Here is a 14,062-nt window from a genome sequence, read left to right as displayed (position 1 = left end):
TGGGGGAAGAGAGGAGGGAGAGAGGGGGGGAAGGAGAAAGGAGGGAAGGAGGGAGAAGGAGGAAAGAGAGAAAGAGAGAAGAAAGGAGAGGCGGGAGGGAGGAGATAAGGAAGGAGAGAGAGGGGAAGGAGAAGGGGATGTGTGTATGGGGCTGTTTCCCACCTGGGATGAGGTGTGTGAAATTAGTTTTTTCTCTCCATTTGAACCTGCTGTAGCCACTGTGGGAGAGACTCCAGCAGGCGCAGTGTGGGGGAGACACCAGCAGGCGCTGTGTGGGGGAGACTCCAGCAGGCGCTGTGTGTGTGGGGAGACTCCAGCAGGCGCTGTGTGGGGGAGACTCCCGCAGGCGCTGTGTGTGGGAGAGACTCCAGCAGGCACTGTGTGGGGGAGACCCCCGCAGGAGCTGTGTGGGGGAGACTCCAGCAGGCGCTCTGTGGGGGAGACTCCCGCAGGCGCTGTGTGTGGGGGAGACTCCAGCAGGCGCTGTGTGGGGGAGACTCCAGCAGGCGCTGTGTGGGGGAGACTCCAGCAGGCGCTGTGTGGGGGAGACCCCCGCAGGAGCTGTGTGGGGGAGACTCCAGCAGGCGCTCTGTGGGGGAGACTCCCGCAGGCGCTGTGTGTGGGGGAGACTCCAGCAGGCGCTGTGTGGGGGAGACTCCAGCAGGCGTTGTGTGGGGGAGACTCCAGCAGGACCTGTGTGGGGGAGACTCCAGCAGGCGCTGAGTGGGAGAGTCTCCAGCAGGTGCTATGTGGGGGACTCCAGCAGGCGCTGTGTGGGGGAGAATCCAGCAGGCGCTGTGTGGGGGAGACTCCAGCAGGCGCTGTGTGGGGGGGACTCCAGCAGGCGCTGTGTGGGGGAGACTCCAGCAGGAGCTGTATGGGGGAGACTCCAGCAGGCGCTGTGTGGGGGAGTCTCCAGCTTTCCCAGCCCTTGCCAGGCAGCTATCCCAGCCCTTCCCAGCTTTCCCAGCATTCCCAGCGCTTCCCAGGCAGCTTTCCCAGACAACATTCCCAGCCCTTCCCAGGCAGCTTTCCCAGCCAACATTCCCAGCCCTTCCCAGGCAGCTTTCAGCTTTCCCAGCCCTTCCCAGGCAGCTTTCCCAGCCATTCCCAGTCAGCTTTCCCAGCCCTTCCCAACTTCCCCACCCCTTCGCGAGCAGCTTTCCCAGCCCTTCCCAGGCAGCTTTCCCAGCCCTTCCCAAGCAGCTTTCCCAGCCCTTCCCAGGCAGCTTTCCCAGCCCTTCCCGAGCAGCTTTCCCAGCCCTTCCCGGGCAGCTTTCCCAGCCCTTCCCGGGCAGCTTCCCCAGCCCTTCCCAGGCAGCTTCCCCAGCCCTTCCCAGCCATCTTTCCCAGCCCTTCCCAGGCAGCTTTCAGCTTTCCCAGGCCTTCCCAGCCCTTCCCAAGCAGCTTTCCGAGCCCTTCCCAAGCAGCTTTCCCAGCCCTTCCCAGGCAGCTTTCCCAGGCAGCCCTTCCCAGCTTCCCCAGCTCTTCCCAGGCAGCTTTCAGCTTTCCCAGCTTCCCCAGCCCTTCCCAGGCAGCTATCCCAGCCCTTCCCAAGCAGCTTTCCCAGCCCTTCCCAGATAGCTTTCCCAGCCCTTCCCAGCTCTTCCCGGGCAGCTTTCAGCTTTCCCAGCCCTTCCCAGGCAGCTATCCCAGCCCTTCCCATCCCTTTCCAGCATTCCCAGGCAGCTTTCCCAGCCTTTCCCAGGCAACATTCCCAGCCCTTCCCAGGCAGCTTTCCCAGCCCTACCCAGGCAGCTTTCAGCTTTCCCAGCTTCCCCACCCCTTCCCGAGCAGCTTTCCCAGCCCATCCCAAGCAGCTTTCCCAGCCCTTCCCGAGTAGCTTTCCCAGCCCTTCCCGAGCAGCTTCCCCAGCCCTTCCCAGGCAGCTTTCCCAGCCCTTCCCAGCTTTCCCAGACCTTCCCAGGCAGCTTCCCCAGCCCTTCCCAGGCAGCTTCCCCAGCCCTTCCCAGTTTTCCCAGACCTTCCCAGGCAGCTTCCCCAGCCCTTCCCAGGCAGCTTTCCCAGCCCTTCCCAGCTTTCCCAGACCTTCCCAGGCAGCTTCCCCAGCCCTTCCCAGGCAGCCCTTCCCAGCTTCCCCAGCCCATCCCAGGCAGCTTCCCCAGCCCATCCCAGGCAGCTTCCCCAGCCCTTCCCAGTTTTCCCAGACCTTCCCAGGCAGCTTCCCCAGCCCTTCCCAGTTTTCCCAGCCAGCTTTCCCAGCCCTTCCCAGCCAACTTTCCCAGGCAGCGTTCCCAGCCCTCCCCAGGCAGTTTTCCCAGCCCTTGCCAGGCAGGAGAGTGAGCCGCGCTGTGCCCATTGTTGCGGGATTGGGAAGCCCAGTGGGAATGTTGCTGGGACAATGAGCTAGCCCCTGTGCAGGATCAGTGCTGGGAAGACACGCAGGCGTACAGCTCACCTTCCGCCTTTCTCCCTCTTCTGGGGCAGTTATTCTGGAAGGAGGGAGAGAGGAAGAGCGGAAAGAAAATCAGTGCGTTTTGTCGTTGACACTGGAGGAGGAGGAAAAGGCAACACGTTTGTAAATCTGCTCTGTGCCCTCCCTCTCTCCGCTCTCTCCTTCCCTCCCTCTCTCCGCTCTCTCCTTCCCCCCCCCCCTCCTCACTCTCTCCTTCCCTCCCTCTCTCCGCTCTCTTCTTCTCTCCCTCTCTCCTTCCCCCCCTCTCCCTCCGCTCTCTCCTTCCCTCCCTCTCTCCGCTCTCTTCTTCCCTCCCTCTCTCCGCTCTCTCTATCCCCCCTCTCCCTCTCTCCGCTCTCTCCTTCTCCCCTCTCCCTCTCTCCGCTCTCTCCTTCTCCCCCTCTCCCTCTCTCCGCTCTCTCCTTCCCTCCCTCTCTCCGCTCTCTCCTCCCCCCCTCTCTCTCTCCGCTCTCTCCTCACCCCCCCCTCTCTCCGCTTTCTCCTTCCCTCTCTCCGCTCTCTCCTTCCCTCCCTCTCCCTCTCTCCTCCCTCCCTATCTCCGCTCCCTCCTCCCCCTCTCCTCAACCCCCCTCTCTCCGCTCTCCTTCCCTCCCTCTCGCCTTCCCCCCTCTCTCCCCCCCCTCTCTCTCTCTGCCCCCTCCTTCCCCCCCCTCTCTCTCCCCCCTCCTCCCCCCCCCTCTCTCTCCCCCCTCCTTCCCCCCCCCCTCTCTCTCCCCCCTCCTCCCCCCCCCCTCTCTCTCCTTCCTTCCCTTGGCTCTCTCCTTCCCTCCCGTTCTCCGCTCTCTCCTTCCCCCTCTCTCCCCTTCCCTCCCTCTCTCTCCCCTTCCCTCCCTCTCTCCTCCCTCTGCTCTCCCCTTCCCTCCCTCTCTCCCCTCCCTCTGCTCTCCCCTTCCCTCCCTCTCTCCCCTCCCTCTGCTCTCTCCTTCCCACCCTCCCTCTGCTCTCTCCTTCCCACCCTCCCTCTGCTCTCTCCTTCCCACCCTCCCTCTGCTCTCTCCTTCCCTCCCTCTGCTCTCTCCTTCCCTCCCTCCCTCCCTCCCTCTGTTCTCTCCTTCCCTCCCTCTGCTCTCTCCTTCCCTCCCTCCCTCCCCTGCTCTCTCCTTCCCTCCCTCCCTCTGCTCTCTCCTTCCCTCCCTCTGCTCTCTCCTTCCCTCCCTCCCTCTGCTCTCTCCCTCCCTCTGCTCTCTCCTTCCCTCCCTCCGCTCTCTCCTTCCCTCCCTCTGCTCTCTCCTTCCCTCCCTCTGCTCTCTCCTTCCCTCCCTCCCTCTGCTCTCTCCTTCCCTCCCTCCCTCCCTCTGCTCTCTCCTTCCCTCCCTCCCTCCCTCTGCTCTCTCCTTCCCTCCCTCCCTCGCTCTGCTCTCTCCTACCCTCCCTCCCTCCCTCTGCTCTCTCCTACCCTCCCTCCCTCCCTCTGCTCTCTCCTACCCTCCCTCCCTCCCTCTGCTCTCTCCTTCCCTCCCTCCCTCTCTTTCTCTGCTCTCTCCTTCCCTCTCTCTCTGGTCTCTCCTTCCCTCCCTCTGCTCTCTCCTTCCCTCCCACTGGGGCTGAAGCTGCTCCCTCCCTCTATTCCCCGTCCCTCTCCCACCCTCCCTCTCCCCTCTCTTCACCCCTCCCTCCTCTCCCCTCCCTCCCTCTCCCCCTCTCCCCCCACCCCCTCTCCCAGATGGAGCTGCAGTACACGGAGTGGATTTTGGAGACCATTGACTCTCTGCGCTCCCGCAAGGCGCGGCCGGACCTGGAGCGGATCTGCCGGATGATTGAGCGCAGACACGGGCTGCCGCCAGCAGAGACACAGCAGCAGCTGGACAAGCTGGTGAGGGCAGAGCTGGTGGTCAAGGTGGCATACAAAGGCTCCAACAGCTACCGCAACGCGGCCAAGTGGTACAAGAACAAGCAGCGCAAGAGAGGCGGAGCAGCGGCGGGGGCGGCGCCGGGAGGCAGCGGGATTCTGCAGGCGGTGCACAGCCTCCTGCTGCAGAGGCGGAGGGAGGAGGAGGAGGAGGTGGTGGAGGAGGAGGAGGAGGAGGAGGAGGAGCCCCACCAGCAGACCCAGCAGGAGCCCCAGCAGCCGCTCCAACAGACCCAGCAGACGCACCAGCAGGATCCCCAGCAGCTCCAGCAGGAGCTCCAGCAGGCCCCCCAGCAGCACAGGGAGCCACTGCTGGACAGACACAGCAACCCCCGGGGGGTGAGCTTGCGGGACATCGAGAGACACCTGGGCAGGAAGCTGGGCAGAGCCAGGCTGCAGGTGGCCCTCCGCCGGGAGGTGCACCGGGGCCGCCTGTTGCAGACCCCGGCTGGCACTCACTACCTGTTGCCGCCCGGGAGCGGGGAGCCCACCGCAGGCAGCCCGGCTGGAGCGCCGCCCGCCCGCAAGCAGCCCGCACACACGGTCAGTAACAGCCCCGAATTGTGTCTGTCAGTGTGTGTGTTTCTGTGAGTGAGTGTGTGCAAGTGAGTGTGTGTGAGTGAGTGTGAGTGAGTGTGTGTGAGTGAGTGAGTGTGAGTGAGTGTGTGTGCCTGTGAGCTTGAGCGTGTGTCTGAGAGTGAGCGAACAAAGAACAATACAGCACAGGAACGGGCCCTTCGGCCCTCCAAGCCTGCGCCAGCCATTGTACCTGCCTAAACCGTTTGCACTTACGGAGTCCGTATCCTTCCATTCCCACCCTATTCATATATTTGTCTAGATGCCCCTTAAATGCCGCTATCGTACCTGCTCCCACCACCTCCCCAGGCAGCGAGTTCCATGTATTTATCACCCGCTGTGTAAAACACTTGCCTCGCACATCTGTTCTAAACTTTTCCCCACGCACTTTAAACCTATGACCCCTCGTACGTGACTCTCCTACCCGAGGAAAGAGCATCTGACTATCCACTCTGTCCATGCCACTCATAATCTTGCAGATCTCTATCAGGTCGCCTCTCAACCTCCGTCGTTCCAGTGAGAACAGACCGAGTTTATTGAACATCCTCCTAGCTAATGCCCTCCGTACCAGGCAACATCCTAGTAAACCGCTTCTGTACCCTCTCCAAAGCATCCACATACTTCCCGTAGTGTGGCGACCAGAATTGTACACAATATTCCAAATGAGGCCTAATTAAGGTCCTGTACAGCTGCAGCATGACTTGCCAAGTTTCATATTCAATGCCCCGACCGGTGAAGGCCAGCATGCCGTAGCCTTCTTGACCACCTTATCCACATGCGTTGCCACTTTCAGTGATCGGTGGACATGCATGCCCAGATCTCTCTGCCTGTCAGTACTCACAAGAGTTCTACCATTTATTGTGTAATTCCTACATGCATTGGACCTTCCAAAGTGCGTTATCTCACACTTGTCCGGATTAAACTCCATCTGCCTTTTCTCCGTCCTACACTCTAACCAGTTTATATCCTGCTGTATCCTCTCACAATCCTCTCCACTCTCAGCAACTCCACCAATTTTTTGCTGCAAACTTACTAATCAGACCAGCTACATTTACTTCCCAAATCATTTATATACACCACAAACAACAAAGGCCCCAGAACTGATCACTGTGGAATGCCGCTAGTCACAGCCTTCCATTCAGATAAGCACCCTTCGACTGCTACCCTCTGTCTTCTGTGCCCAACTTGCCAGCTCTCCTCTGATTCCATGTGACTTCACCTTTTGTATCAGTCTACCATGAGGTACCTTGTCAAAGGCTTTACTGAAGTCCATGTAAACAACATCTACTGCCTTTCCCTCATCTATCATCTTTGTCACTTCCTCAAAAAACTCGATCAAATTAGTGAGGCACGACCTCTCCTTCACAAAACCATGCTGTCCATCACTAATAAGTCCATTTGTTTCCAAATGTGAGTAAATCCTATCTCTTAAGAACCTTTTCCAATTATTTCCCTACCACTGACATGAGGCTCACTGGCCTATAATTTCTTGGATTATCCGTCTTAAACAATGGAATAACATTGGCTACTCTCCAGTCTTTTGGAACTTCATCTGTATTGTGTGTGTGTGAGTCTGTAAGTGAGTGTGTGTGTGTCTTTGAGTGTGGAGAGTATCTGTGTGAAAAAAAAAGAAAATCACTTATTGTCACAGGTAGGCTTCAATGAAGTTACTGTGAAAAACCCCTAGTCGCCACATTCCGGCGCCTGTTCGGGGAGGCTGGTACGGGAATTGAACCGAGCCGCTGACCTGCCTTGGTCTGCTTTCAAAGCCAGCGATTTAGCCCAGTGAGCTAAACCAGCCCCTGTGTGTGTGGAGAGTATCTGTGTGTGTGGAGAGTGTCTGTGTGTGTTGGTGTGTGGAGAGTGTGTGTGTGGGTGTGGAGAGAGTATCTGTGTGTGTGGAGAGTACCTGTGTGTGTGGAGAATATCTGCGTGTGGAGAATATCTGCGTGTGGAGAATATCTGTGTGTGGAGAGTATGTGTGTGTGTGGACAGTATGTGTGTGTGTGTGTGGAGAGTGTATGTGTGGGTGTGGGTGTGTGTGTAGAGAGTATAGAACATAGAACAGTACAGCACAGTACAGGCCCTTCAGCCCACGATATTGTGCCGACCATTTATCCTAATCTAAGATCAACCTAACCTACACCCCTTCAATTTACTGCTGTCCATGTGCCTGTCCAAGAGTCGCTTAAATGTCCCTAATGACTCTGACTCCACCACCTCTGCTGACAGTGCATTCCACACACCCACCACTCTGTGTAAAGAACCCCCTCTGACATCTCCCCTCTCCCTTCCTCCAATCGCCTGAAAAGTATGTCCCCTCGTGACAGCCATTTCCACCCTGGGGAAAAGTCTCTGGCTATCCACGCCTCTCATCACCTTGTACACCTCTATCAAGTCACCTCTCTGCCTTCTTCGCTCCAGTGAGAAAAGCCCTAGCTCCCTCAACCTTTCTTCATAAGACATGCCCTCCAGTCCAGGCAGCATCCTGGTAAATCTCCTCTGCACCCACTCCAAAGCATCCACATCCTTCCTATAATGAGGCGACCAGAACTGGACACAATATTCCAAGTGTGGTCTAACCAGGGTTTTATAAAGTTGCAGCAAAACCTCGCGGCTCTTAAACTCAATCCCCCTGTTAATGAAAGCCAACACACCATACGCTTTTTTTTTTTAATAAACATTTTATTGAGGTATTTTTTTTGGCATTGTGACAGCAGCAATATAAACAATGTACATGAGAATATAAACATACTGCAAATACCAACTCTCTCCCCCACAGGTCCCACCATTAATTAACCCCCTAATCTACACTAACCAACCCTCCCTGATTAATTCTCCACGAAGAAGTCGACGAACGGTTGCCACCTCCGGGTGAACCCCAACAGTGACCCTCTCAAGGCGAACTTAATTTTCTCCAGACAGAGAAAGCTAGCCATGTCCGATAGTCAGGTCTCCGACTTCGGGGGCTTTGAGTCCCTCCAAGCTAATAGTATCCGTCTCCGGGCTACCAGGGAAGCAAAGGCCAGAACGTCTGCCTCTTTCTCCTCCTGGATTCCCGGATCCTGCGACGTCCTGAAAATCACCACCTCTAGACTCGGTGCCACCCTTGTTTTTAATACCTTGGACACGACATCTGCAAACCCCAGTGAGAATCCCCTCAGCTTTGGACATGCCCAGAACATGTGGACATGGTTCGCTGGTCCTCCCGCACATTTTGCGCACCTATCTTCCACCCCAAAGAATCTGCTCATCCGGGTCACTGTCATGTGATCCCGGTGAACAACCTTGAATTGAATCAGGCTGAGCCTGGCACAAGTTGCGGACGCGTTGACGCTACTCAATGCATCCGCCCAAAGGCCCTCCTCTATCTCTCCCCCCAGCTCCTCCTCCCACTTTCGCTTCAGCTCCTCGGTCTGCGTCTCCTCTGATCCCACAAGTTCCTTATAAATGTCTGAAACGCTCCCCTCACCTATCCATCCTCTGGAAACTACCCAGTCCTGAATCCCCCTTAGCAGCAGGAGTGGGAAGGTTGGTACCTGTGGGTTGGTACCTGTCTACGCAAAAAGTCCCGCACCTGCAGATATCGAAATTCATTTCCCCTCACCAACACAAACTTCTCCCCTCTATAAACAAGTCCCCCATCCTCTCAATCCTTGCTCTCCGCCATATCCAGAGCCCCCCGTCCATCCTTCCCGGGGCAAACCGGTGATTATCGCAGATTGGGGACCAGACCGATGCTCCCACATGTCTCCTCCATTGCCCCCAGACTCTCAGGGCCGCCACCACCACGGGGCTAATGGAGTACCGCGCTGGCGGGAACGGCAGGGGTGCAGTTACCAGCGCCCCCAAACTTGTGCCCTTGCAAGAAGCCACCTCCATACGCTCCCATGCCGACCCCCACCCCCCACCAGCCACTTCCTGATCATGGCTATATTCGCCGCCCAGTAATAACTGCTAAAGTTCAGCAGCGCCAGCCCTCCCTCTCCCCGACTCCGCTCCAGCATTATCCTCCTCACTCATGGGGACTTGCCCCCCCCATACAAAGCTCGCGCTAACATTATTGACCCACTTAAAAAAAGGACCGTGGAATGAAGATGGGGAGATATTGAAATACAATCAGGAATCTCGGGATGACTGTCATTTTCACCGTTTGGTTCTACCAGCTAGAGACAACGGGAGCGCATCCCATCTCCGGAAACCATCCTTCATCTGATCCACCTACCGGGCCAATTTATGTAGCCGGTCCCAATCCCGCACCACTGGTACCTGAAACTGTCCCTTACCGATCTAAACGGCAGTTCCCCCAGTCGCCTCTCCTGACCCCTCGCCTGGACCGCAAACATCTCACTCTTCCCCATATTAAGCTTATGCCCCGAAAACCGTCCGAATTCCCCTAAAATTCCCACGATTTCTTCCATCCCCTTAATTGGATCTGAAACATACAGAAGCAGGTCGTCCGCATATAACGAGACTCTGTGCTCCACCCCTTCAACCCCCCCCCCCCCCCCCGGACCAGCCCCTTCCAGCCCCTTGAGGCCCTCAGAGCAATTGCCAGCGGCTCTATAGCCAGCGCAAACAGCAGTGGGGAGAGGGGGACCCAGTCCATAAAGCCCCTCCCATCCGAACCGGCCCAGAACCTCCCATAAATAATCCCACTTAACCCGGTCAAAAACATTTTCCGCATCCATCGCGACCACTACCTCCACCTCCCTACTTTCCGGGGCATTATGATCACGTTTAACAGCCTTCTTACATCGGCCACCAGCTGCCTGCCCCCCATACGCCTTCTTAACAACCCTATCAACCTGTGTGGCAACTTTGAGGGATCTATGTACGTGGACCCCAAGATCCCTCTGTTCCTCCACACTTCCAAGAATCCTGCCTTTGACCCTGTATTCAGCATTCAAATTCGACCTTCCAAAATGAATCACTTCACATTTATCGAGGTTGAACTCCATCTGCCACTTCTCAGCCCAGCTCTGCATCCTGTCAATGTCCTGTTGTAACCTGCAACAACCCTCAACACTATCTACAACTCCCCCAACCTTCGTGTCATCGGCAAACTTACTAACCCACCCTTCCACTTCCTCATCCAAGTCATTTATAAAAACCACAAAGAGCAGAGGTCCCAGAACAGATCCTTGCGGGACTCCACTGGTCACCGACCTCCAGGCGGAATACTTTCCATCCACTACCACTCGCTGTCTTCTTTCGGCCAGCCAATTCGGTATCCAGACAGCCAAATTTCCCTGTATCCCATGCCCCCTAACTTTCTGAATGAGCCTACCATGGGGAACCTTATCAAATACCTTACTGAAATCCATATACACCACATCCAGTGCCCGACCTTCATCAATGTGTCTTGTCATATCCTAAAGAATTCAATGAGGCTTGTGAGGCATGACCTGCCCCTCACAAAGCCATGCTGACTATCTTTAATCAAACTATGTTTTTCTAAATAATCATAATTCCGATCTCTCAGAATCATTTCCAATATTTTGCTCACCGCAGACGCAAGACTGATGGGTCTGTAATTCCCAAGGATTTCCCTATTCCCTTCCTTGAATAGGCCTCCCTCCAATCATCCGGTACTACTCCAGTGGAGAGTGACAACGCAAATACCATCGCCAACGGTGCAGCAATCTCCTCCCTCGCTTCCCGTAGTAACCTTGGGTATATCCCGTCAGGCCCAGGGGACTTATCTATCCTGATGCTTTTCAAAATTTCCAGCACATCCTCCTTCTTAATATCAACCTGCTCGAGTCTACTAACCTGGTTCACACTGTTCTCATGAGCAACAAGGTCCCTCTCTCTAGTGAATACTGAAGCGAAATATTCATTCAGGGCCTCCCCCATCTCTTCAGACTCTTAGGCACAAGTTCCCTCCACTATCCCTGATCGGCCCTACTCTCACTCTGATCATCCTCTTATTTCTCACATAAGTGATAAAACGCCTTGTGGTTTTCCCTAATCCTTCCCGCCAGGTCGTTTTCATGCCCCCTTGTAGTTCTCCTCAGTCCATTTTTGAGTTCCTTCCTGGCTACCTTGCAACCCTCTCGAGCCGAGGCAGATCCTCGCTTCCTCAACCTTACGTAAGCTTCCTTCTTCCTCTTGACTAGAAGCTCCACTTCTCTGGTCATCCAAGGCTCCTTCACCTTACCATTCCTTCCTCGTCTCAGTGGGACAAAATAATTCAGCACTCGCAGCAAGTGCTCCTTAAACAACCGCCACATTACTGTTGTGCATTTCCCCAAGAACAATTGTTCCCGCTTTATGCTCCTCAGCTCCTGTCTAATAGCAGTATAATTTCCCCTCCCCCAATTAAATACCTTCCCATACTGTGTGTTCCTATCCCTCTCTATGACTATGGTAAAGGTCAAGGAGTTGTGGTCACTGTCACCGAAATGCTCTCCCACCGAGACATCTGACACCTGGCCTGGTTCGTTGCCGAGCACCAAGTCCAATATGGCCTCCCCCTAGTCGGCCTATCTACATATTGAGTCAGGAATCCTTCCTGTACACACCTGACAAAATCTGCTCCATCCAAACTATTTGCAGTAAGGAGGTTCCAGTCAATATTAGGGAAGTTGAAGTCACCCATGACAACAACTCTGTTACTTCTGCACTTTTCCAAGATCTGCCACCCAATCTGTTCCTCTATCTCTCTGCTGCTATTGGGGGGTCTATAGAAAACTCCCAATAAAGTGACTGCTCCTTTCTTGTTTCTGACTTCCACCCATACTGGCTCAGTAGACAAACCCTCCTCAACTACCTCTTATGAAGCTGTGGTGCACTCTCTAATTACAGTGCCAATCCCCCTCCTCTTTTACCTCCTTCCCTATTCTTCTTAAAACATCTAACAACCATTCCTGCCCCTGTGAAATCCATGTCTCCGTAATGGCCACAACATCGTAGTTCCAAGTACTGATCCATGCTCTTAAGTTCATATCCCTTATTCCTGACACTCCTTGCATTGAAACAGACATACTTTAACCCATCCCACTGAGTGCAGCTTTGCCCTATCAACTGTCTATCCTTCCTCAGACTCGCTGCAGACTATTTCTGTCTGTTCAACAGCTACCCTATCCTCTGATCCGTAACTCTGGTTCCCATCCCCCTGCCAAACTAGTTTAAACCCTCCCGAAGAGCTCTAGCAAACCTCCCACCCAGGATATTGATGCCTCTCCAGTTTAGGTGTAATCCGTCCTTCATGTACAGGTCCTACCTTCCCCAGAGGATATCCCAATGATCCACATATCTGAAGCCTTCCCTCCTGCACCAGCCCTGTAGCCACGCGTTCAACTGCACTCGCTCTCTGTTCCTTGCCTCACTTGCACGTGGCACCGGTAGCAATCCTGAGATTACTGCTCATCCTGCTCTTTAGCTTCCAATCTATCTCCCTGAAATCACTTTTTAGATCCTCATCCGTTTTCTTAAATATGTCGTTGGTACCTATGTGCACCACGACTTCTGGTTGCTCCCCCTCCCCCTTAAGAATCCTGTGGACCCAATCCGAGACATCCCCGGCCCTGGCACCCGGGAAGCAACATACCTTCCGGGAGTCTCGCTCGCGACCACAGAATCTCCTATCTATTCCCCTAACCATGGAGTATCCTATAACTATTGCTTTTCTATTCTCCCCCCTTCCCTTCTGAGCCCCAGAGCCAGACTCAGTGCGAAAGACCTGGCCGCTAGGGCCTTCCCCCGGTAGGTCATCCCTCCCAACAGCATCCAAAACGGTATACTTGTTTTGAAGGGGAACGGCCACAAGGGATCCCTGCACTGTATGCCCGTTCGTTTTCTTTCCCCTGACTGTAACCCAGCTACTCTTGTCCTGCACCTTGGGTCTGGCTACCTCCCTGTAACTCCTCTCTATCACCCCCTCTGCCTCCCGGATGATCCGAAGTTCATCCGGCTCCAGTTCCCTAACGGGGTCTCTGAGGAGCTGGAGTTGGGTGCACTTCCCGCAGGTATAGTCAGCGAGGACACCGGTGGTATCCCTCACCACCCACATCCTACAGGAGGAGCATGCAACTGCCCTAGCCTCCATCCCCTCTTACCTTACAGAATATAGCAGCCCTGTGGATCAAATGGAACTCCACCCTCTGACACTGCTCCCAGTCAGCTGCACTCTCTGTAAACACCTGGCTCCCTTCTCCCTCTTTGAGGAAATGAAATGAAAGGAGCACCTTGCTCCCTCCTCACCTATCTCCCTCAGCCACCAAACTCTCACTATCGCACCGAAATTCAACACTACAAAGTCTGCACTGTAGCTGGCTCAGATTTATACTGTGAATCTAGCCTCTGAAAACTGGCCTAATCCAATTAACTAATTAACAAGCTCCAGCTGCAAGTAGCTGCCAGTAGAACCTCTGTTTAAAGCTGATTGTAAACTCACACTCTTCTAAACCCAAACAACAACTTTTGTGTTCGTTAACCAAATAAAAGAAAGACTAGATTTCAGATAAAAATGTACCCTTGATATCCCTCAGTCATCAAACTCTCACTATAGCACTCAAAGGCACCCAAATTCAGCACTCAGTGCAAACGAGTATCTGTGTGTGTGTGTGTGGAGAGTGTGTGTGTGTGTGGAGAGTATCTGTGTGTATGTGTGTTTGTGTGCAGAGTATCTGTGTGTGAGTGTGGAGAGTATGTGTGAGTGTCGAGAGTATGTGTGTGGAAAGTATCTGTGTGTGTGTGGAGAGTATCTGTGTGTGTGGAGAGTGTGTGTGGAGAGTATCTGTGTGTGTGTGGAGAGTGTGTGTGTGTAGAGAGTATCTGTGTGTGTGCAGAGTGTGTGTGTAGAGAGTATCTGCGTGTGTGCATGGAGAGTGTGTGTGGAGAGTACCTGTGCACGTGGAGAGTGTGTGTGTGGAGTGTGTGTATGTGTGGAGAGTATCTGTGAGTGTCTGTGGAGAGTGTGTGTGTGGAGAGTATCTGTGTGTATGTGTGTGCGTGGAGAGTGTGTGTTTGTGTGTGGAGAGTATCTGTGTGTGTGTGTGGAGCGTGTGTGTGTGGAGAATATCTGTGTGTGTGTGTGCGTGGAGAGTGTGTGTGGAGAGTATCTGTGTGTGTGTGGAGAGTGTGTGTGTGCGTGGAGAGTGTGTGTGTGCGTGGAGAGTGTGTGTGTGGAGAGTATCTGTGTGTGTGCGTGTGGAGAGTGTGTGTGTGTGGAGAGTATCTGTGTGTGTGTGGAG

General features: G+C 54.7%; 1 protein-coding gene across 1 annotated transcript in view; it reads left to right on the top strand.

Moving 5' to 3' along the window:
- The first annotated feature begins 3,839 nt into the window (after window positions 1–3,839).
- Window positions 3,840–14,062, top strand: part of samd13 (sterile alpha motif domain containing 13) — a 120,831-nt gene continuing 110,608 nt past the window's right edge. The window contains exon 1 of the mRNA XM_072510350.1: window positions 3,840–4,829. Coding sequence (XP_072366451.1) covers window positions 4,101–4,829 — 729 coding nt within the window. The 5' untranslated portion in view covers window positions 3,840–4,100. The remainder of the gene's footprint in view (window positions 4,830–14,062) is intronic.

This window comes from Scyliorhinus torazame, chromosome 7, assembly GCF_047496885.1.
Source record: "Scyliorhinus torazame isolate Kashiwa2021f chromosome 7, sScyTor2.1, whole genome shotgun sequence".
Taxonomy (NCBI): Eukaryota; Metazoa; Chordata; class Chondrichthyes; order Carcharhiniformes; family Scyliorhinidae; genus Scyliorhinus; species Scyliorhinus torazame.
Note: the sequence above shows the minus strand (reverse complement) of the source record. Positions and strands in the feature narration are given on the sequence as shown.